This window comes from Pelophylax lessonae (genome assembly GCF_965119305.1).
Source record: "Pelophylax lessonae genome assembly, chromosome: 6".
Classification (NCBI taxonomy): Eukaryota; Metazoa; Chordata; class Amphibia; order Anura; family Ranidae; genus Pelophylax; species Pelophylax lessonae.
In genome coordinates, this window is record NC_138773.1 from 3,250,286 (window position 1) to 3,275,428 (window position 25,143).

General features: G+C 46.2%; 1 protein-coding gene across 1 annotated transcript in view; it reads right to left on the reverse strand.

Annotated features, from left to right (window-relative positions):
* Positions 1 to 11,923: 11,923 nt before the first annotated feature.
* The window catches only part of PHGDH (phosphoglycerate dehydrogenase), a 51,986-nt gene continuing 38,766 nt past the window's right edge, over positions 11,924 to 25,143 (reverse strand). The window contains exons 9-12 of the mRNA XM_082262209.1: positions 19,392 to 19,524; positions 17,897 to 18,021; positions 12,832 to 13,027; positions 11,924 to 12,122 (exon numbers count right to left, since the gene is read on the reverse strand). Of these exons, the coding sequence (XP_082118335.1) occupies positions 11,995 to 12,122; positions 12,832 to 13,027; positions 17,897 to 18,021; positions 19,392 to 19,524 (582 nt within the window). The 3' untranslated portion in view covers positions 11,924 to 11,994. The remainder of the gene's footprint in view (positions 12,123 to 12,831; positions 13,028 to 17,896; positions 18,022 to 19,391; positions 19,525 to 25,143) is intronic.

The window sequence follows — 25,143 nt, forward strand, 5'->3', positions numbered from 1 at the left end:
AACATGGTCAGAAGGAAGCCTAGGTCAGGAGCCAGGTGGGTATCAGAGAAGACGTGGTCAGGTGGATAGCTGAGGTCAGGAGCCAGGTGGGTATCAGAGAAGATGTGGTCAGGTGGATAGCTGAGGTCAGGAGCCAGGTGGGTATCAGAGAAGACGTGGTCAGGTGGATAGCTGAGGTCAGGCGCCTAGTGGGTATCAGAGAAGACATGGTCAGGTGGATAGCTGAGGTCAGGCGCCAGGTGGGTATCAGAGAAGACGTGATCAGGTGGATAGCTGAGGGCAGGCGCCAGGTGGGTATCAGAGAAGACGTGGTCAGGTGGATAGCTGAGGGCAGGCGCCAGGTGGGTATCAGAGAAGACGTGGTCAGGTGGATAGCTGAGGTCAGGCGCCAGGTGGGTATCAGAGCAGACAAGGTGTAGGTGGATAGCCAAGGTCGAAGACAGGAAGCAAGCAGGAGACAGGTTAAGGACAAGCCAGGTAGGTAACAGGAGACACAGGAACAGGAATATCATGGAGATAACGCACTAAGAGGTGGAGATCAACCAGCAACTGCAGCCACTGACAGGCTTCCGTATGAAGGCCAATGTGAAGTGCTGGTAGAAATGCTGGGTCCTAAAGTCCTTCTTCTGCTGTTGGTGCCCTGAAATGTGCTGGTAGAGATGCTGGGCCTTAGAGCACTTTTCATACCATTGGTGCACCGACATAGGGCGCTCAGCTCCTGGAGGTTCTGAGCAGGGTGCTAGTTCCTTAGGCTGGAGGATTTTGTGTGTGTATGATAAGGCTGTATACTTTGTACCAATCACTGAGAAAGTTACATAGTTGGTAACTTTGAAAAAAAGACACCGGTCCATCCAGTTCAAACTATGGTGTGTGTGGGTGTATGTGTTTATGTCAATAATACATTGTATGTTTCTGTATGTTGTGCTCATTAAGGTGCCCATCTAATAGTTTTTTTTTTAAACTATCCCCGCTGATACCACTGCTTGTGGAAGAGAAATCCACATCCTTACTGCTCTGACAGTAAAGAACCCTCTACACACTTTAAGATACACCACATCCACAGGCCTTCCTATATCCAGATACTCCACAGGCCTTCCTTTATCCAGATACACCACATCCACAGGCCTTCCTTTATCCAGATACACCACATCCACAGACCTTCCTTTATCCAGATACACCACATCCACAGGCCTTCCTTTATCCAGATACACCACATCCACAGACCTTCCTTTATCCAGATACACCACATCCACAGACCTTCCTTTATCCAGATACATCACCTCCACAGGCCTTCCATTATCCAGATACACCACATCCACAGATCGTCCTTTATCCAGATACACCACATCCACAGGCCTTCCTTTATCCAGATATACCACCTCCAGAGCCTTTCCTTTATCCAGATACACCACATCCACAGACCTTCCTTTATCCAGATACACCACATCCGCAGGCCTTCCTTTATCCAGATACACCACATTCACAGGCCTTCCTTTATCCAGATTCACCACATCCACAGGCTTACCTTTATCCAGATACACCACATCCACAGGCCTTCCTTTATCCAGATACACCACATCCACAGACCTTCCTTTATCCAGATACACCACATCCACAGGCCTTCCTTTATCCAGATACACCACATCCACAGGCCTTCCTTTCCCAGATACACCACATCCACAGGCCTTCCTTTATCCAGATACACCACATCCACAGACCTTCCTTTATCCAGATACACCACATCCACAGACCTTCCTTTATCCATATACACCACACCCACAGGCCTTCCTTTATCCAGATACACCACACCCACAGACCTTCCTTTATCCAGATACACCACATCCACAGACCTTCCTTTATCCATATACACCACATCCACAGGCCTTCCTTTATCTAGATGGCAGCTCACTTCTTCATAGAACGTTAATAGATTGGTCTGGCAAGATTTTTCATGAATCCGTGCTGATTATCACTAATGATACGATTTTCATTACTAAAGTCTTGTATATAGTTCCTTATCATCCCCTCCAATAGCTTGCATACTATTGATGTTAGGCTTACTGGTCTGTAGTTACCCGGGATATATCTCGGCCCTTTTTTAAATATTGGTACCACATTGGCTTTTCTCCAGTCAGCTGCTATCATTCCAGTCAGTAAACTGTCCATCAAAATTAGGAACAATGGTCTATATCTATCACTTGGCTGAGTACCTTAAGGACCCTTGGGTGTAAGCCATCTGGTCCTGGTGACTTATTTATTTTAAGTTTTTCAAGTCTATTTCTGATTCTGTCTTCTATTAGCCATGATGGTGCATTCTGTGACATTTTACATTACAGTCTTGGTTACTATATCCCTTTCCTTTGTGAAAACTGAGGAGAAGAATACATGTAAAACCTTTGCCTTCTCCTTGTCTTTTGTAACCAAATTCCCTTCATTATCCTTTATGGGGCCAATATGTTCTGGCCTCACTTTCTTACTATTTATATATTTAAAGAATTTCTTGGGTTTTTTTTATTGGGATTAAAAGAACCATTTCAGTCTTTGCAGATGACACCAAGCTTTGCAGTGGAATAACTTCCTTACAGGATGTCTCCAACTTACAATCTGACCTAAATGCACTGTTTCATTGGGCAACTATGTGATAAATGAGGTTTAATGCTGATAAATGTAAAGTTATGCACTTGGGGGGCTAAGAATATGCATGTATCATACATACTAGGGGGAGTAGAACTGGGGGAATCCATAGCGGAGAAGGATCTGGGGGAATCCATAGCAGAGAAGGATCTGTTGGAATCCATAGCAGAGAAGGATCTGGGGGAATCCATAGCGGAGAAGGATCTGGGGGAATCCATAGCAGAGAAGGATCTGGGGGAATCCATAGCGGAGAAGGATCTGGGGGAATCCATAGCAGAGAAGGATCTGTTGGAATCCATAGCAGAGAAGGATCTGGGGGAATCCATAGCGGAGAAGGATCTGGGAGAATCCATAGCAGAGAAGGATCTGTTGGAATCCATAGCAGAGAAGGATCTGGGGGAATCCATAGCAGAGAAGGATCTGGGGGAATCCATAGCGGAGAAGGATCTGGGGGAATCCATAGCGGAGAAGGATCTTGGGGGAATCCATAGCAGAGAAGGATCTGTTGGAATCCATAGCAGAGAAGGATCTGGGGGAATCCATAGCGGAGAAGGATCTGTTGGAATCCATAGCGAAGAAGGATCTGGGGGAATCCATAGTGGAGAAGGATCTATTGGAATCCATAGCGGAGAAGGACCTGGGGCAATCCATAGCGGAGAAGGATCTGTTGGAATCCATAGCGGAGAAGGATCTGTTGGAATCCATAGCGGAGAAGGACCTGGGGCAATCCATAGCGGAGAAGGATCTGTTGGAATCCATAGCGGAGAAGGATCTGGGGGAATCCATAGTGGAGAAGGATCTGTTGGAATCCATAGCGGAGAAGGATCTGGGGGAATCCAAAGCGGAGAAGGATCTGGGGGAATCCAAAGCGGAGAAGGATCTGGGGGAATCCAAAGCGGAGAAGGATCTGGGGGAATCCATAGCGGAGAAGGATCGGGGGAATCCATAGTGGAGAAGGATCTGGGTGTTCTGGTAGATCCTAAGCTTAATAATTGCATGCAATGCCAAGCTGCGGTTTCCAAAACAAAGAAAAGTCCTTTCTTGTATTAGGAGAGGTATGGACTCCAGAGAGAGAGATATCATCTGTACAAATCATTAGTAAGACCTCATCTGGAATATGCAGTTCAGTTTTGGGCTCCAGTTCTCAGAAAGGATATCGGGGAACTGGAGAAAGTGCAGAGAAGGGCAACCAAACTGATAAGAGGCATGGAGGAGCTCAGCTGTGAGGAGAGATTAGAGGAACTGAATTTATGCTCTCTTGAGAGGAGGAGATTAAGGGGGGATATGATCTCCATGTATAAATACATAAGGGGGGGATATGATCTCCATGTATAAATACATAGGGGGGATATGATCTCCATGTATAAATACATGGGGGGGATATGATCTCCATGTATAAATACATGGGGGGGGGGGGGATATGATCTCCATGTATAAATACATAGGGGGGATATGATCACCATGTATAAATACATAAGAGTTCCATATAGTGAACTTGGTGTTGAGTTATTCACTTTAGGTCATCACAGAGGACAAGGGGGCGCTCTTTGTCTCTAAATACAGAAAGGTTTTTGTTCACAGTAAGAGCGGTGAAAATGTGGAATAGACTCCCTCCAGAGGTGGTTCTGACCAGCTCACTAGATTGCTTTAAAAAAGTCCTGGATTCTTTCCTGGGTGTACATAATATAACTGGGTACTAATATTTATAGGTAAAGTTGATCCAGGGAATATCCGATTTCCTCTCCGGGGATCAGGAAGGAATTTTGTCCCCTGCTGTAGTAAATTGGATCATGTTTGTTTGGGTTTTTTGCCTTCCTCTGGGTCAAATGCGGGTATAGGATTGTGTATATGGGATTGTATGGTTGGGGCGGGTATAGGATTGTGTATATGGGATTGTATGGTTGGGGAGGGTATAGGATGGTGTATATGGGATTGTATGGTTGGGGAGGGTATAGGATTGTGTATATGGGATTGTATGGTTGGGGTGGGTATAGGATTGTGTATATGGGATTGTATGGTTGGGGAGGGTATAGGATTGTGTATATGGGATTGTATGGTTGGGGCGGGTATAGGATGGTGTATATGGGATTGTATGGTTGGGGCGGGTATAGGATTGTGTATATGGGATTGTATGGCTGGGGAGGGTATAGGATTGTGTATATGGGATTGTATGGTTGGGGTGGGTATAGGATGGTGTATATGGGATTGTATGGTTGGGGTGGGTATAGGATTGTGTATATGGGATTGTATGGTTGGGGAGGGTATAGGATTGTGTATATGGGATTGTATGGTTGGGGAGAGTATAGGATTGTGTATATGGGATTGTATGGTTGGGGTGGATATAGGATTGTGTATATGGGATTGTATGGTTGGGGTGGGTATAGGATTGTGCATATGGGATTGTATGGTTGGGGAGGGTATAGGATTGTGCATATGGGATTGTATGGTTGGGGAGGGTATAGGATTGTGCATATGGGATTGTATGGTTGGGGTGGGTATAGGGTTGTGCATATGGGATTGTATGGTTGGGGTGGGTATAGGATTGTGTATATGGAATTTGTATGGTTGGGGTGGGTATAGGATGGTGTATATGGGATTGTATGGTTGGGGTGGGTATAGGATTGTGTATATGGGATTGTATGGTTGGGGAGGGTATAGGATTGTGTATATGGGATTGTATGGTTGGGGAGAGTATAGGATTGTGTATATGGGATTGTATGGTTGGGGTGGATATAGGATTGTGTATATGGGATTGTATGGTTGGGGTGGGTATAGGATTGTGTATATGGGATTGTATGGTTGGGGTGGGTATAGGATTGTGTATATGGAATTTGTATGGTTGGGGTGGGTATAGGATGGTGTATATGGGATTGTATGGTTGGGGTGGGTATAGGATTGTGTATATGGGATTGTATGGTTGGGGAGGGTATAGGATTGTGTATATGGGATTGTATGGTTGGGGAGAGTATAGGATTGTGTATATGGGATTGTATGGTTGGGGTGGATATAGGATTGTGTATATGAGATTGTATGGTTGGGGTGGGTATAGGATTGTGTATATGGGATTGTATGGTAGGGTATAGGATTGTGTATATGGGATTGTATGGTTGGGGAGGGTATAGGATGGTGTATATGGGATTGTATGGTAGGGGCGGGTATAGGATTGTGTATATGGGATTGTATGGGTGGGGCGGGTATAGGATTGTGTATATGGGATTGTATGGTTGGGGCGGGTATAGGATTGTGTATATGGGATTGTATGGTTGGGGCGGGTATAGGATTGTGCATATGGGATTGTATGGTTGGGGAGGGTATAGGATTGTGCATATGGGATTGTATGGTTGGGGTGGGTATAGGATTGTGCATATGGGATTGTATGGTTGGGGAGGGTATAGGATTGTGCATATGGGATTGTATGGTTGGGGTGGGTATAGGGTTGTGCATATGGGATTGTATGGTTGGGGTGGGTATAGGATTGTGTATATGGGATTGTATGGTTGGGGAGGGTATAGGATTGTGTATATGGGATTGTATGGTTGGGGAGAGTATAGGATTGTGTATATGGGATTGTATGGTTGGGGTGGATATAGGATTGTGTATATGGGATTGTATGGTTGGGGTGGGTATAGGATTGTGTATATGGGATTGTATGGTAGGGTATAGGATTGTGTATATGGGATTGTATGGTTGGGGAGGGTATAGGATGGTGTATATGGGATTGTATGGTTGGGGTGGGTATAGGATTGTGTATATGGGATTGTATGGTAGGGGCGGGTATAGGATTGTGTATATGGGATTGTATGGTTGGGGTGGGTATAGGATTGTGTATATGGGATTGTATGGTAGGGGCGGGTATAGGATTGTGTATATGGGATTGTATGGGTGGGGCGGGTATAGGATTGTGTATATGGGATTGTATGGTTGGGGTGGATATAGGATTGTGTATATGGGATTGTATGGTTGGGGTGGGTATAGGATTGTGTATATGGGATTGTATGGTAGGGTATAGGATTGTGTATATGGGATTGTATGGTTGGGGAGGGTATAGGATGGTGTATATGGGATTGTATGGTAGGGGCGGGTATAGGATTGTGTATATGGGATTGTATGGGTGGGGCGGGTATAGGATTGTGTATATGGGATTGTATGGTTGGGGCGGGTATAGGATTGTGTATATGGGATTGTATGGTTGGGGTGGGTATAGGATTGTGCATATGGGATTGTATGGTTGGGGAGGGTATAGGATTGTGCATATGGGATTGTATGGTTGGGGTGGGTATAGGATTGTGCATATGGGATTGTATGGTTGGGGAGGGTATAGGATTGTGCATATGGGATTGTATGGTTGGGGTGGGTATAGGGTTGTGCATATGGGATTGTATGGTTGGGGTGGGTATAGGATTGTGTATATGGGATTGTATGGTTGGGGAGGGTATAGGATTGTGTATATGGGATTGTATGGTTGGGGAGAGTATAGGATTGTGTATATGGGATTGTATGGTTGGGGTGGATATAGGATTGTGTATATGGGATTGTATGGTTGGGGTGGGTATAGGATTGTGTATATGGGATTGTATGGTAGGGTATAGGATTGTGTATATGGGATTGTATGGTTGGGGAGGGTATAGGATGGTGTATATGGGATTGTATGGTTGGGGTGGGTATAGGATTGTGTATATGGGATTGTATGGTAGGGGCGGGTATAGGATTGTGTATATGGGATTGTATGGTTGGGGTGGGTATAGGATTGTGTATATGGGATTGTATGGTAGGGGCGGGTATAGGATTGTGTATATGGGATTGTATGGGTGGGGCGGGTATAGGATTGTGTATATGGGATTGTATGGTTGGGGCGGGTATAGGATTGTGTATATGGGATTGTATGGTAGGGGTGGGTATAGGATTGTGTATATGGGATTGTATGGTTGGGGTGGGTATAGGATTGTGTATATGGGATTGTATGGTTGGGGCGGGTATAGGATTGTGTATATGGGATTGTATGGGTGGGGCGGGTATAGGATTGTGTATATGGGATTGTATGGGTGGGGCGGGTATAGGATTGTGTATATGGGATTGTATGGTTGGGGCGGGTATAGGATTGTGTATATGGGATTGTATGGGTGGGGCGGGTATAGGATTGTGTATATGGGATTGTATGGTTGGGGTGGGTATAGGATTGTGTATATGGGATTGTATGGTTGGGGTGGGTATAGGATTGTGTATATGGGATTGTATGGTTGGGGTGGGTATAGGATTGTGTATATGGGATTGTATGGTTGTGTTATCTTTTTTGTTTTTAATTGTTGAGCTAGATGGACTTGTCTTTTTTCAACCTAACTATGTAACTAATGCCTACAGTTCGGTTCGGTACGCAATTTTTGTCATTTCCGTTGTCAAAAGTTGTGAATGGTACCCTAATTCCGAACTGTACCACTTTTTTGGGACCCTTTCATTGGGGTACCAAGCACATTAGTACCGTACCGACAGGGTGGAGGTACACTGTTGAGGTACTGTTGGCAGTGGAAAATCAAGCCTGATCAAGGTGTACCGTTCCGAACCGTACTGAACTGTACTGAACTGTACTGAACCGTACTGAACTGTACTGAACTGTACTGAACTGTACTGAACTGTACTGAACTGTACCGTACTGAACTGTACTGAACCGTACTGAACTGTACCGCTCAGTGGAAACGAGGCATATGTATGTTTGAATGCTGAAAATTGACCCCTCAGCCTTGTGGTTTTTTTGAAAACCTGAAGTCTGAAACTGAACCCGTCATATGAAGGACTCTTCACTCAAGTCGCTCTTCATTGCACATAAGGCAAAATTAGAACTTCACTTTACCTTTAGAGAAGACACCCATAAGACATTGAAATGTTGGCTGATGATACAATTTCTGAGGAAGCAAAGGATGTCAAAACCAATACATCTCCATGTAGACGTGTATTGCCTGGTGACCGCTTTCCTTTTCAGGATGAGGTTCTGAGGAATGGTTATTATGGAAGATGATGTGCAAAGTGTCTTGGTCATTGGTTGGGGTGGAAGTAATGTCACTGAACGTCTGAACTTCCTCTTTGTCCCTCCAACGCTTTGCACTAATTCTATTACTATTCTTACTCTTTGTGAACAAGACGAGGCATTATCATTATCATTAACATTATCATTAACATTATCATTATCATTATCATTATCATTAACATTATCATTATCAGCTGGGACCTCTCACATCGTCATCCTGATCCGATTTATGAGATTTCTCCTCGCATTCCCAGATTCCACCCCAAATGAATTTCATTGGGGAATAGAACTCTTCTCTTCTGAGTATTCCCAACCCTCTCACTATGGGGGCGGATAGTTTGACCTACAATGTCCCCGCTTATCTCTTTACCACAAACCCAGCAGCTGTATCTTAAACATCTCCAGATAATACAGTGCCTTGCGAAAGTATTCGGCCCCCTTGAACTTTGCGACCTTTTGCCACATTTCAGGCTTCAAACAAAGATATAAAACTGTAATTTTTTGTGAAGAATCAACAACAAGTGGGACACAATCATGAAGTGGAACGAAATTTATTGGATATTTCAAACTTTTTTAACAAATAAAAAAACTGAAAAATTGGGCGTGCAAAATTATTCAGCCCCTTTACTTTCAGTGCAGCAAACTCTCTCCAGAAGTTCAGTGAGGATCTCTGAATGATCCAATGTTGACCTAAATGACTAATGATGATAAATAGAATCCACCTGTGTGTAATCAAGTCTCCGTATAAATGCACCTGCGCTGCTGATTTTGGTCCTGGGAACTGGCAGGAGCTGCTGATCTCTGTCCTGGGAACTGGCAGGAGCTGCTGATCTCTGTCCCGGGAACTGGCAGGAGCTGCTGATCTTGGTCCTGGGAACTGGCAGGAGCTGCTGATCTTGGTCCTGGGAACTGGCAGGAGCTGCTGATCTCGGTCCTGGGAACTGGCAAGAGCTGCTGATCTCTGTCCTGTGTCCTGGGAACTGGCAGGAGCTGCTGATCTTGGTCCTGGGAACTGGCAGGAGCTGCTGATCTCGGTCCTGGGAACTGGCAAGAGCTGCTGATCTCGGTCCTGGGAACTGGCAGGAGCTGCTGATCTCGGTCCTGGGAACTGGCAAGAGCTGCTGATCTCGGTCCTGGGAACTGGCAAGAGCTGCTGATCTTGGTCCTGGGAACTGGCAGGAGCTGCTGATCTCTGTTCTGTGTCCTGGCGGGAGCTGCTGATCTCGGTCCTGTGAACTGTCAGGAGCTGCTGATCTTGGTCCTGGGAATTCTGCATGTATGTGTAGCACCATCTAGCTAGTGTCCTAGGTGTACATAGTTCGGTTGTTATAGTAGGAATATTGGCTTGGCTGGCAGCCAGGCCTGGGTTGAATCTGGGTCAGGGTTGAGTGACTCAGGGAGACTGGATGACTCATTCAGACAGCTCTTCTGGTGCTGCCTCCTGTTTTCTGGAACTTTGGAGAAGCTTCCACATGCAGTGGGTGGAGGATAGGAGGGGCTGTTTCAGAACTACCTTTGCCATGATGCTCATGCACTCTGCACTGCAGTGTAGGTGAGCATCATGGGAAATGTAGTTCCTAAATATCTGGAGTGCTAATGTTCACCATCACTGGTATAGGCACATGTAGAGAAGAGAGAAGACTGGCCACTCATTATGGGCAATAAATTAAGTAAGGTAATGAAGGGTAAGAGACCCTCAAAAATGCCCAGCTCAAGAGAAGCGCTACAGAACACGAGCCGAAGGTGCGGTTCTGCCTATACTGAGCCTCTAGATAAGGGTGACCAGTTTTTTAATATGAAATCCAGGGACATATTTTGTATTGTATTGGCAAATGGCCCAGGACTGCATAATACACAGAGCGCTGGGCACAGGACTACATAATACACAGATCACTGGGCACAGGACTGCATAATACAAAGAGCGCTGGGCACAGGACTGCATAATACACAGAGTGCTGGGCACAGGACTGCATAATACACAGAGCGCTGGGCACAGGACTGCATAATACACAGAGCGCTGGGCACAGGACTACATAATACACAGAGCACTGGGTACAGGACTACATAATACACAGAGCACTGGGTACAGGACTGCATAATACACAGGGTGCTGGGCACAGGACTACATAATACACAGGGTGCTGGGCACAGGACTACATATTACACAGAGCGCTGGGCACAGGACTACATAATACACAGAGCGCTGGTACAGGACTACATAATACACAGAGCGCTGGGCACAGGCCTGCATAATACACAGGGTGCTGGGCACAGGACTACATAATACACAGAGCGCTGGGCACAGGACTACATAATACACAGAGCGCTGGTACAGGACTACATAATACACAGAGCGCTGGGCACAGGACTACATAATGCACAGAGCGCTGGGCACAGGACTACATAATACACAGAGCGCTGGGCACAGGACTACATAATACACAGAGCGCTGGGTACAGGACTGCATATTACACAGAGCGCTGGTACAGGACTACATAATACACAGAGCGCTGGGCACAGGACTACATAATACAGAGCGCTGGGCACAGGACTACATAATACACAGAGCGCTGGTACAGGACTACATAATACACAGAGCGCTGGGCACAGGCCTGCATAATACACAGGGTGCTGGGCACAGGACTACATAATACACAGAGCGCTGGGCACAGAACTACATAATACACAGAGCGCTGGTACAGGACTACATAATACACAGAGCGCTGGGCACAGGACTACATAATGCACAGAGCGCTGGGCACAGGACTACATAATACACAGAGCGCTGGGCACAGGACTACATAATACATAGGGCGCTGGGCACAGGACTACATAATACTCAGATCAATAGTGAACCTCCCATCACAGAGAAGGAACACATGTAGCCATTCAGTGGATGCTGTACCTTCACCCAGTAGATGCCTACTAAGCCTGGAAAATACAGGGTCAATAGATTGGACAGCTTGTGATGCCGTATCTAATTATGTCCGAAAAATGCAGGTCTACGCCAAAGATCCACCCAAAGGAACGGCAACAAAGAAGGTTAATGCTAAATGTGAAGTGAAGGAATTCAAGATCAGAGTGTCACATACATGACAAGATCTGGGACTTTCCTGAAAAATCTGGGACAGCTGGCTTGCAGGGTTTAGAAGTTATTTAATGTAGAACCTCCCCCCCCCCCTTCCCCCAAGTAGACAATGTATAGGTCTCGGGCTTCCAGAAGTCGAACGTTCTGCAGCTGAACACAAAGAACAGATGAGACACAGCAAGTACCAGCAATACTTTATTGACTACTAAGAAGAAGAGTATGGCACTTTGATTGGTTGGAGAAGATCAGATGATTAGAGGGTGATCTGCAGACATGATCCCAGGGACGACAGGTCGGAGAGGGGCCCGGAGATGGCCGCTATGCTGTACCCTCCGGCTGTGTGGAATGATTCTAGTTGATTTCCAGTGGAGGAGAGAAGCTCTGCCCGAGACAAAGAGGACAAAGTCAGTACAACAGCAAAGGGCATGAAGACACTTCTATTGTTTTATTGTCTTATTCCCATCATGCCCCCTTCCTTCTATGCAGACTTTAGATGTCCTTGTGCAGCATAAGGCCCATACACACACGGCCATTGTTTCTCCCTGACACCTAATTAAAGGTTGGTACGTTGTCCTTCTCACTTTCTTTGTAACGTGTTATGAAAGAGGAGACAAACATTGATTGTGTACAGCACTCATGGGGTGTTGTTGGTTGGCTCTATTCAATGTATCATCCTTATTTGGATGAAGGGTTCGGGACTAAGATTTTTATGTTCAGCCTCTGGGCACCTTAAAGAAGAAGCCTCAACTTAAAAATAGTTAAATCCCCCAGTGGACCAATGGCATGTAGCACTTGGTCCCATTGATTACTGTCACGCACCACAGCAGGCAGAGAGGTCATGTTGGATGACAACATATGGAGAGAGAAAGTAAAAGGAGGAGAGGGGTCAGTGGCTCCAGGGCTGTAGCTCCCTCATAGGAACACCCATAAATTGGGCTTCAGCCTGGGGAAGAATGGATGGGCAACACAAACAGACATAAAGGGGATTTTATTGCACAATGCTGCCATGAATCACAAAGGGACCATGTGCTACATATCCTTATTCCCCTCAGGGAGTTGACTGGATGGTGGTAATGGAATGATCACTTACCTAGCAGATTGCTGACAGAGGCCTCACCAGTCCACAGAAGTAGAGTCCCGCTCAGTGACACTGGGCTCCGGAAACGTGAAGATGCAACCTGAAGCAGACACGGCAGTGTTCCACTCAAACCACCAACTAGATGAATATCTCCTGCAGACACCTCCAGCCTAGTCTCTGTGGAATCCTCAGAATGGCGGGATGTCACCTAGGATCAAGAAGGAAACATGTCAGCCAATCAGTGACTAGACAGAGTGGAGCAGCTCAGATGGTAAGAAGTTCAGAAGGCAGGAAGCCAACACGGTGTAGGGGGTATAGCTGGGATTTGGCAGGGAAGAGGGTAAAGATAAGAGTAATATACACACCTGTTATACGAGTTTAGTCTATTCAGTGATAAGATTAAAGTGGTGCTGAAATGTAAAAGGCTTCTGATTAACACAACTCTCATGTCTATGATGTAAAATGTTGGTCCTTGCAAGACCAACTGACAGGGGTCAAAGCCTTTAAAGATCCGTCTTCAATTCCCTAACTAAGGGTAAGATTTAGTTATACCATATTCATACATTTCATTGAATCCTGAGGACCAGGGCCCTATCCTGAAAAGCCTGTTGAGATAAGTAGAGCCTGGGGTTCCAGGTGTTCCTTATGGTCGCCCCTCTCCCTACTCATCCTCCTCTCTTTTCTTTTCTATGTTGAGGTTTGACAACCTCATCTCTCTATCCAGCCTTGGCTCTGTTCATAAAATGAATGTAGAAATACGATGCACTCCAAAAAGTGTTCGGTGTTTCCTTTTCTGAGTGCTACAAAGATATATTACAATTGGTGCCATGACACAGTCCTAATGAAGAGCACATATCAGCACATAACTCGATCAATGCTAGACTTTTACCATTTATCACATGCAGTAGATCGAGAAACATTTTTGAATCAAAAAACAGCTCCTTCATCAGGACAAAAGCGGGACAAGCTCCATCAGGACAAAGCCGACAAGCTCCTTCATCAGGACAAAGCAGACAAGCTCCTTCACCAGGACAAAGCAGACAAGCTCCTTCACCAGGAACAAGAGGATAAGTTCCTTCATCGGAACAAAGCAAGCAAGCTCCTTCATCGGGACAAAGAGGACAAGTTCCTTCATCGGAACAAAGCAAGCAAGTTCCTTCATCGGGACACAGGGGACAAGCTCCTTCATCAGGCAACACTGGACAAGCTCCTTCATCAGGCACTGCTGGACAAGCTCCTTCATCAGGCAACACTGGACAAGCTCCTTCCATCAGGCAACACTGGACAAGCTCCTTCATCAGGCAACACTGGACAAGCTCCTTCATCAGGCAACAAAGGACAAGCTCCTTCATCAGGCAACAAAGGACAAGCTCCTTCATCAGGCAACACTGGACAAGCTCCTTCATCAGGCAACACTGGACAAGCTCCTTCATCAGGCAACACTGGACAAGCTCCTTCATCAGGCAACACTGGACAAGCTCCTTCCATCAGGCAACACTGGACAAGCTCCTTCATCAGGCAACACTGGACAAGCTCCTTCATCAGGCAACAAAGGACAAGCTCCTTCATCAGGCAACAAAGGACAAGCTCCTTCATCAGGCAACAAAGGACAAGCTCCTTCATCAGGCAACAAAGGACAAGCTCCTTCATCAGGCAACACTGGACAAGCTCCTTCATCAGGCAACAAAGGACAAGCTCCTTTATCAGGAAATAATAGGCAAGCTCCTTCATCAGGTAGCAATGAACAAGCTCCTTCATATAGAAAGAGCTGTGAAAATGTGGAATAGACTTCCTCGGGTACAGTGCTACAAAGGAGGAAATTTAGGACAAGCTGCTTCATCAGGAAATGTAGGACAAAGCTCCTTCCATCAGGAAACAAGAGGGCAATCTCCTTCATCAGGAAACAAGAGGGCAATCTCCTTCATCAGGAAACAAGAGGACAATCTCCTTCATCAGGAAACAAGAGGACAATCTCCTTCATCAGGAAACAAGAGGACAATCTCCTTCATCAGGAAACAAGAGGACAATCTCCTTCATCAGGAAACAAGAGGACAATCTCCTTCATCAGGAAACAAGAGGACAATCTCCTTCATCAGGAAACAAGAGGACAATCTCCTTCATCAGGAAACAAGAGGACAATCTCCTTCATCAGGAAACAAGAGGACAATCTCCTTCATCAGGAAACAAGAGGACAATCTCCTTCATCAGGTAACAAGAGGACAATCTCCTTCATCAGGAAACAAGAGGACAATCTCCTTCATCAGGAAACAAGAGGACAATCTCCTTCATCAGGAAACAAGAGGACAATCTCCTTCATCAGGTAACAAGAGGACAATCTCCTTCGTATGTAAAGAGCTGTGAAAATGTGGAATAGACTTCTTTGGGTACTTGTTTTATCGCCTTCATCAGATGCGTGCTGGTGATTTGTGTTCTTGGTGTTTACAACTTGACATTTGTTTTTTTTTTTCTCTCTTTCTTCTTTGTGTTCAAATATTTTATTGGCACAGCAAAAAGAAAAAGAAAAAAAAAGAGTAGAATATGTACATAACTCTTCTAGGGTAACCCCAAAGAAAAAGGATGTAAAGCAGTGTACACAATATCGCACCAATTTAGTAGTGACGCCGCCAATAACAATGTAGTAGGGAAAGCATAAAAAAACAATGACATTAAAAATTTCACGAATGTAGTATAGCACTTTATAGGGCAGTATGGTAAACCCCAAATGTCCAGCTAGGTTGTGTAAGGAAGGAGGAAAAGGGAGAAGGACAGCCCTTCATGACAGCTAAACCCACATAAAGTATTTTGCAAGGTAACATTCGAAGAGCAGCAGATAAAATATGGGATATACAACTATAATATACAAATAAGGGTATTGGGCTTGACAGTTTGTGGAAACTAGATACTCTACGTAGTGTGAGTAGAGTTGGTTTTGCACTCAATTGGGCAAGGCTGATATCCTGAACAATATACACTGCTCAAAAAAATAAAGGAACACTTTGAAAATGGATCAGATCTCAATGAAGGACATCACTGAGCTACTGAACAGACTGAGGGGCAACCTGGCGGCGGCAGATGGACTGAAACAGAATGTCCCAGAGGTGTTCTATTGGATTTAGGTCAGGGTAGTGTGGGGGCCATTCAATGGTATCAAATCCTTCATCCTCCAGGAACTGGCTGCATACTCTCCCCACATGAGGTTGGGCATTGTTGTGCACCAAGAGGAACCCAGGACCCACTGCACCAGCCTAGGGTCTGACAATGGGTCCAATCATTTCATCCTGAACCCTAATGGCAGGAAGGGCGCCATTGTCTAGAATGTAGAGGTCTGTGCGTCCCCTCATGGATTTGCCTCCCCAGACCATCACTGACCACCACCAAACCGGTCATGCTGAACAATGTTACAGGCAGTATAACGTTCTCCACGGCTTCTCCAGACCCTTTCACGTCTGTCACATGTGCTCAGGGTGAACCTCCTCTCTTCTGTGAAAAGCACAGGGTGCCTTTGGCGGGCCTGCCAATTCTGGTGTTCAATGGCAAATTCCAATCAAGGTCCACGGTGCCGGGCAGTGAGCACAGGGCCCACTAGAGGATGTCGGGCCCTCAGGCCACCCTCATGAAGTCTGTTTCTGATTGTTTGGTCAGAGACATTCACACCAGTGTCCTGCTGGAGGTCATTTTGTAGGGCTCTGGCAGTGCTCATCCTGTTCCTCCTTGTACAAAGGAGCAGATACCGGTCCTGCTGATGGGTTAAGGACCTTCTACAGCCCTGTCCAGCTCTCCTAGAGTAACTGTCTGTCTCCTGGAATCTCCTCCATGCTCCTGAGACTGTGCTGGGAGACACAGCAAACCTTCTGGCAATGGGACGTATTGATGTGCCATCCTGGAGGAGTTGGACTCCCTGTGCAACCTCTATAGGGTCCAGGTATGGCCTCATGCTACCAGTAGTGAAACTGACCCTAGCCAAATGCAAAACTAGTGACAAACAGCCAGAAAAGTTGAGTAGGGAAAAAAAAAAAAAGTCAGTGGCTCCCACCTGTAAAACCATTACTGTTTTGGAGATCGTCTCATTGTTGCCCATGTAGTGCACTTGTTGTTAATTTCATTAACACCTAAGCAGCTGAAACTGATTAACCAACCCCCTCTGCTACGGGGGGTGGGGGGAGTAGGAGAGGAGATTAGGGATCATCATCCAACAGTCTCTAATGATCTACAGTGCATTGCGAAAGTATTTGCCCCCCTTGAACTTTGCGACCTTTTGCCACATTTCAGGCTTCGAACATAAAGATATAAAACTGTAATTTTTTTGTGAAGAATCAACAACAAGTGGGACACAATCATGAAGTGGAACGAAATTTATTGGATATTTCAAACTTTAACAAATAAAAAACTGAAAAATTGGGCGTGCAAAATTATTCAGCTTGGGAAATCTTTTTGTATCCAAATCCGGCTTTAAACTTCTCCACAACAGTATCTCGGACCTGCCTGGTGTGTTCCTTGTTCTTCATGATGCTCTCTGAGCTTTAAACAGACCTCTGAGACTATCACAGTGCAGGTGCATTTATACGGAGACTTGATTACACACAGGTGGATTCTATTTATCATCATTAGTCATTTAGGTCAACATTGGATCATTCAGAGATCCTCACTGAACTTCTGGAGAGAGTTTGCTGCACTGAAAGTAAAGGGGCTGAATAATTTTGCACGCCCAATTTTTCCGTTTTTTATTTGTTAACATTAAGTTTGAAATATCCAATAAATTTTGTTCCACTTCATGATTGTGTCCCACTTGTTGTTGATTCTTCACAAAAAATTACAGTTTTATATCTTTATGATTGAAGCCTGAAATGTGGCAAAAGGTCGAAAAGTTAATCGGGCCGAATACTTTTGCAAGGCACTGTATATGTAGGGAGATCAAAAAAGGGACATTTTTTCTGCAATGTAATTTTTTGGGAGCTACATTTGAAAATGGATTAATATTATATTTGCAGGATTTGGAGATTTTGGGGCACATTCAGCAGAGGTAAAGGAGGGACACTTTATTTCTGGGCAGGCATTTTGGTGAAAGCCAAGAACTTACCTGGATTCCAACTTCCTTGGCAAACAGAGAGGAATTCACCAGGTTGACCTTCTTGTCTGAGTTTTGGAGAAGACCGATGGCCACCGCTGAACAGAGGAAGGAGCCGGAGCTGCACAGAGATCCTCCTAATTGAAGAAAATAGAATTTCACATAAAAACAAGATTGGAATTTTCTGCTGATAGATGAACTACAAAAGAGCTGAGGTGGCCACAAAAGGTGTGAATGCAATCTGCCCACAGAGCGGCCGGCCAATATCAGAAACCATTGTTACACAGACATGAAAGTTCAGATCATCTATGACTAGTTGAAGAAAGAGGGATGGGGGTGACTGGGTGCTGGGAGCGTCCGCTGTTTCTGGAAAAACAGCAATTGGCTGGGATAATCCCTCCCAACCTCCTGAGAAGACAAAAAGGGACAGAGGCACAGGGAGGGGGACAAAGGCACAGGCAGGGGGACAGAGCGAAGGCAGGGGGACAGAGCGAAGGCAGGGGGACAGAGGCGAAGGCAAGGGGACAGAGGCGAAGGCAAGGGGACAGAGGCGAAGGCAGGGGGACAGAGGCGCAGGGAGGGGACAGAGGCGCAGGGAGGGGACAGAGGCGCAGGGAGGGGGACAGGGGCGCAGGGAGGGGGACAGAGGCGAAGGCAGGGGGACAGAGGCGAAGGCAGGGGGACAGAGGCGAAGGCAGGGGGACAGAGGCACAGGGAGGGGGACAGAGGCACAGGGAGGGGGACAGAGGCACAGGGAGGGGGACAGAGGCACAGGGAGGGGGACAGAGGCACAGGGAGGGGGACAGAGGCACAGGGAGGGGGACAGAGGCACAGGGAGGGGGACAGAGGCGCAGGCAGGGGAACAGAGGCGAAGGCAGGGGGACAGAGGCGAAAGCAGGGGGGACAGAGGCGAAGGCAGGGGGGACAGAGGCGAAGGCAGGGGGGACAGAGGCGAAGGCAGGGGGGACAGAGGCGAAGGCAGGGGGACAGAGGCACAGGCAGGGGGACAGAGGCACAGGCAGGGGGACAGAGGCGAAGGCAGGGGGACAGAGGCGAAGGCAGGGGGACAGAGGCGAAGGCAGGGGGACAGAGGCACAGGGAGGGGGGACAGAGGCACAGGGAGGGGGGACAGAGGCAAAGGCAGGGGGGACAGAGGCAAAGGCAGGGGGGACAGAGGCAAAGGCAGGGGGGACAGAGGCAAAGGCAGGGGGGACAGAGGCGAAGGCAGGGGGGACAGAGGCGAAGGCAGGGGGGACAGAGGCGAAGGCAGGGGAACAGAGGTGCAGGGAGGGGAACAGAGGCGCAGGGAGGGGAACAGAGGCGCAGGGAGGGGAACAGAGGCGCAGGCAGGGGAACAGAGGCACAGGCAGGGGAACAGAGGCACAGACAGGGGAACAGAAGCACAGACAGGGGAACAGAAGCACAGACAGGGGGACAGAGGTACAGAGGCACAGAGGCACAGAGGTACAGACGGGGGCAGAGGTACAGAGGACACCTCCTGGCTCACCTGATGTGATCACTTGGACCTTTCCACTGACTTCTGGCAGTATGGATCGGAGGAGGACCCCCAGTGCCTCCCCCAGCTTGATCCAGGGTTTGGTTTCTGGTGAGAATGCTTTGGTGAGGGCCGGAGCATTGACCTATAGGGGGAGAGGAGATAGAAGAGATACGAGAAAACAATCAAAACACAGAAGAGCAAATTACAATCATGAACTGACGGCCATCCAACATTCCACAGGAAAGAAAATACAATTTTGGCTTCGATTCAAATCTCTGAGAACTGGAAATCTGCATGGAGTCAGAACCTCTGAGCACTGGAAATCTGCATGGAGTCAGAACCTCTGAGCACTGGAAATCTGCATGGAGTCAGAACCTCTGAGCAGTGCCGGTAATCATTGTAAACAGCAGGGAGTGAAATGCTGGATGTTGGAGAGCTTTTTTCTTGTAGACGGAGCCCCCTAGATAGGAATATTTTCAGCAAAATATCAACATTTCCACCAACCTTTCTTAACCTTTTCTACAGAGGAACCCTTGAAATAAACTTTCTGGACTCGGGGAACCTCTGCTAAAAAATACCACATCTACAACTCATGATACAATAATGGGATTGTCAGTGGGAAGAATTACCCCCTTACAGATAGCTAAAAAGTCCAAGATGAATGAATGGCGTCAGTGGGAACTGAGAGGCAGAAATGCTCAGTGCTCAGAGAACCCCCAGCAACCTTTGGAGAAACCCTCGGCTTCCATGGAACCCTGGCTGAGAAACTCTGCTCTACACAGGGCTTACCGATTGGCTCAATCATCCCAATGTGCTGGATCCAGTCTATAGATACAACCACTGTGCTTGGAAGATCTCCCCAGCTAAAGGCCTTTCCAATGAATCCATGTTTGCCTTTGAGGGTTGCTCTGTTTATCCAGTCATATAGGAAGCCATTAATGGGCCATTGATGAGTCTCTCCCCCAGGATTCCTCTCATATAGGAAGCCATTGAGGAGTCTCTTTCCCAGGATCCCTTTCACTGAGGATTCCTCTATCTACCCAATCATATAGAAAGCCATTGATAAGCCATTGATGGGTCTCCCCCAGGGTCCCTCTCTCTGAGGATTCCTCTATCCAATCAGATAGAAAGCCATTGATGAGTTTCTCTTCCAGGATCCCTCTCTCTAAGGTGTTCTCTATCCAATCAGATAGGAAGCCATTGATGATCTGTGTATGCGATAGGCCCCCCAACCAGAGGGAGGAGGGGGAGGTGGACCTCCTATCACAGCTTGGAATGGAAGCAAGGATGGGAAATGTCATTATAATGGGGGACTTCTATTATTCTGATATAGACTGGGCAGAAGGAACCGCACATTCAGCCAAGGCTCGGCAGTTCCTAAATGTTTTACAGGACAATTTCATGGGTCAGATGGTGAATGCACCGACAAGAAACAATGCGGTACTTGACCTACTGATTACCAACAATACAGACCTGATTGCAGATGTAGAAATACGGGGAAACTTAACAGTGACCATAGGTCAAGTAGTTTCAGTATCAATCATAGAAATAGGAAACACAAGGGTAATACACAAGGGTAATACAAGGGTAATACACAAGGGTAATACACAAGGGTAATACAAGGGTAATACACAAGGGTAATACACAAGGGTAATACACAAGGGTAATACAAGGGTAATACACAAGGGTAATACACAAGGGTAATACAAGGGTAATACACAAGGGTAATACACAAGGGTAATACACAAGGGTAATACACAAGGGTAATACACAAGGGTAATACACAAGGGTAATACACAAGGGTAATACACAAGGGTAATACACAAGGGTAATACAAGGACACTAGATTTCTAAAGAGCCAACTTCCCTAAACTGTGCTCTATGCTAGATGTTATTAAATGGGATAAAATCCTAGGAACAAGGAACGCGGAGGAAAAATTGGACTTAATAAGGACTTGCAGACATTCACTAAAATTACAGGGGAAGCAGTTTAACCTTAAACTGCGTAAAGGGTTCTATACCATCAGAGCGGTAAGGATGTGGAATTCTCTTCCACAAGCAGTGGTATCAGTAGGGAGCATCGATAGTTTAAAAAAAACTATTAGATGGGCACGTGAATGACCACATCTATACTGATATGGACTGGATAAAGTGTTAGGATCTATACTAGTATGGACTGGGTAATGTGTTAGGATCTATACTGGTATGGGCTGGGGAATGTGTTAGGATCTATACTGGTATGGACTGGGTAATGTGTTAGGATCTATACTGGTATGGACTGGGGAATGTGTTGGGATCTATACTGGTATGGACTGGGTAATGTGTTGGGATCTATACTGGTATGGACTGGGTAGTGTGTTAGGATCTATACTGGTATGGACTGGGTAGTGTGTTAGGATCTATACTGGTATGGGCTGGGTAATGTGTTAGGATCTATACTGGTATGGACTGGGTAATGTGTAGGGATCTATATTGGTATGGACTGGGTAATGTGTTAGGATCTATACTTGTATGGACTGGGTAATGTGTTAGGATCTATACTGGTATGGACTGGGTAATGTGTAGGGATCTATATTGGTATGGACTGGGTAATGTGTTAGGATCTATACTGGTATAGACTGGGTAATGTGTTAGGATCTATACTGGTATGGACTGGGTAGTGTGTTAGGATCTATACTGGTATAGACTGGGTAATGTGTTAGGATCTATACTGGTATGGACTGGGTAATGTGTTAGGATCTATACTGGTATGGACTGGGTAATGTGTAGGGATCTATATTGGTATGGACTGGGTAATGTGTTAGGATCTATACTGGTATAGACTGGGTAATGTGTTAGGATCTATACTGGTATGGACTGGGTAGTGTGTTAGGATCTATACTGGTATAGACTGGGTAATGTGTTAGGATCTATACTGGTATGGACTGGGTAATGTGTTAGGATCTATACTGGTATGGACTGGGTAATGTGTAGGGATCTATACTGGTATGGACTGGGTAGTGTGTTAGGATCTATACTGGTATAGACTGGGTAATGTGTTAGGATCTATACTGGTATGGACTGGGTAATGTGTTAGGATCTATACTGGTATGGACTGGGTAATGCATTAGGACCTATACTGGTATAGACTGTGTCAGGGATCCACTGCCATGCGCAGGCACACTGGCGCCAAAACGGCCTATTTAAACACAGCTGTCACTCCAGGTAATTGCTGTGTTATCTTCAGCTCTTCCTTGTGTTCCTGTGTACCTGTTGTTCCTGATTGTTTGACCCGGCTTCCTCTTGACCTTGCTACTTGCTGCCCACCCTGACCTTTGGCTCGTCTGACTACTCTTTTGGTTATTCCTTGTCTGCTTCTCCGCTTCTGGACCAGAACCTGCGCTCTGCCTGGCTGGGTGATCCTGGGGACCACGACCTGGTGCTAGCTTGCAGCGTAGTCCATCCCCTCCACTAGGGGCTCTGGTGAAAACTAGCTAACACTTAGACTCCGCACCTCAGGTGAACCCGTGTCCTTATCAGAGTATTTACCTTGGTGTCCATCCGGCATCCAGCTCTGCTACCGCGGCCTTTCATCAGGTGAGAGTTCTCTCTATTAGTCAGGCTCCACCTGCCATCCGGACAGACTGGGTAATAAGTTAGGATCTATACTGGTATGGACTGGGTAATGTGTTAGGATCTATACTGGTATGGACTGGGTAATGTGTAAGGATCTATACTAGTATGGACTGGGTAATGTGTTAGGATCTATACTGGTATGGACTGGATAATGTGTTAGGATCTATACTGGCATGGACTGGGTAATGTGTTGGGATCTATACTGGTATGGACTGGGTAAAGTGTTAGGATCTATACTGGTATGGACTGGGTAAAGTGTTAGGATCTATATTGGCGTGGACTGGGTAATGTTTTAGGATCTATACTGGCATGGACTGGGTAATGTGTTGGGATCTATACTGGTATGGACTGGGTAAAGTGTAGGGATCTATATTGGTGTGGACTGGGTAATGTGTTAGGATCTATACTGGTATGAACTGGGTAATGTGTTAGGCTCTATACTGGTATGGACTGGGTAATGTGTTAGGATCTATACTGGTATGAACTGGGTAATGTGTTAGGCTCTATACTGGTATGGACTGGGTAATGTGTTAGAATCTATACTGGTATGGACTGGGTAAAGTGTTAGGATCTATACTGGTATGGACTGGGTAATGTGTTAGGATCTATATTGGTGTGGACTGGGTAATGTGTTAGGATCTATACTGGTGTGGACTGGGTAATGTGTTAGGCTCTATACTGGTATGGACTGGGTAATGTGTTAGCATCTACACCGGTATGGACTGGGTAATGTGTTAGGATCTATATTGGTATGGGCTGGGTAATGTGTTAGGGTCTATACTGGTATGGACTGGGTAACATGTTAGGATCTATACTGGTATGGACTGGATAATGTGTTAGGATCTATACTGGCATGGACTGGGTAATGTGTAGGGATCTATACTGGCATGGACTGGGTAATGTGTTAGGATCTATACTGGTATGGACTGGGTAATGTGTTAGGCTCTATACTGGTATGGACTGGGTAATGTGTTAGGAAGGAAAGGATGGCACATCGTTTGATGGAAATGAAAATTATCACCCTACAGAGGACTGAATTCAAAGACACCCTACATGGCATCATACCTGTAGTTTGGGGGTGGAGTGTGGGAGGTACACCTGTAGTTTGTGGGTGGAGTGTGGGAGGTACACCTGTAGTTTGGGGGTGGAGTGTGGGAGGTACACCTGTAGTTTGGGGGTGGAGTGTGGGAGGTACACCTGTAGTTTGGGGGTGGAGTGTGGGAGGTATACCTGTAGTTTGGGGGTGGAGTGTGGGAGGTACACCTGTAGTTTGGGGGTGGAGTGTGGGAGGTACACCTGTAGTTTGGGGGTGGAGTGTGGGAGGTATACCTGTAGTTTGGGGGTGGAGTGTGGGAGGTATACCTGTAGTTTGGGGGTGGAGTGTGGGAGATATACCTGTAGTTTGGGGGTGGAGTGTGGGAGGTACACCTGTAGTTTGTGGGTGGAGTGTGGGAGGTACACCTGTAGTTTGTGGGTGGAGTGTGGGAGGTACACCTGTAGTTTGTGGGTGGAGTGTGGGAGGTACACCTGTGTTTTTAGCTTGTTTTATGCCTCCATTATATAGAATATAGAATAAAATATGTTTGTTAAGCAGTGCACAGAGTTCTCTACATCTTCTTTATTTGAATGTCGGTGGGAGCCAGGCACAGGGGTATTTTTATTGTTGCGGTTTCGGATGTCGGAGAGATTTTTGTCTTTTTAGGGTGTTTGGATTCCTCTGATAGACGTAGCGTAGATAGAAGGAGATTGGGTGACGGCCCGGCGTGGCTCAGAGTGTTGGGGAAGTGGTGAGGAATGGATACACAGTGTCTATATATAGACTGATATACAAGCGATGTGAAAAAGTATTTACCGCCTTCCTGATTTTTTTTTTTACATATTTGTCACACTTGAATGATTCAGATCATCAAACAAACGTTACAATGACACAAAAATAACCTGAGGAGATACAAAATGCAGTTTTTAACCATTTGCTGACCGCGCTATAGCCGAATGTGATGGCTCCCAGATTGGGGTAAAGAGGCAATCAGCGGCTCTTTACTTCATGATCAGCTATGTCCAATCAGAGCTGATCACGATGTCAACGGAAGGCAGCTACCGTAAGGTGATCAGATTTTTAAAATGAAATCTGGGGACATATTTATTT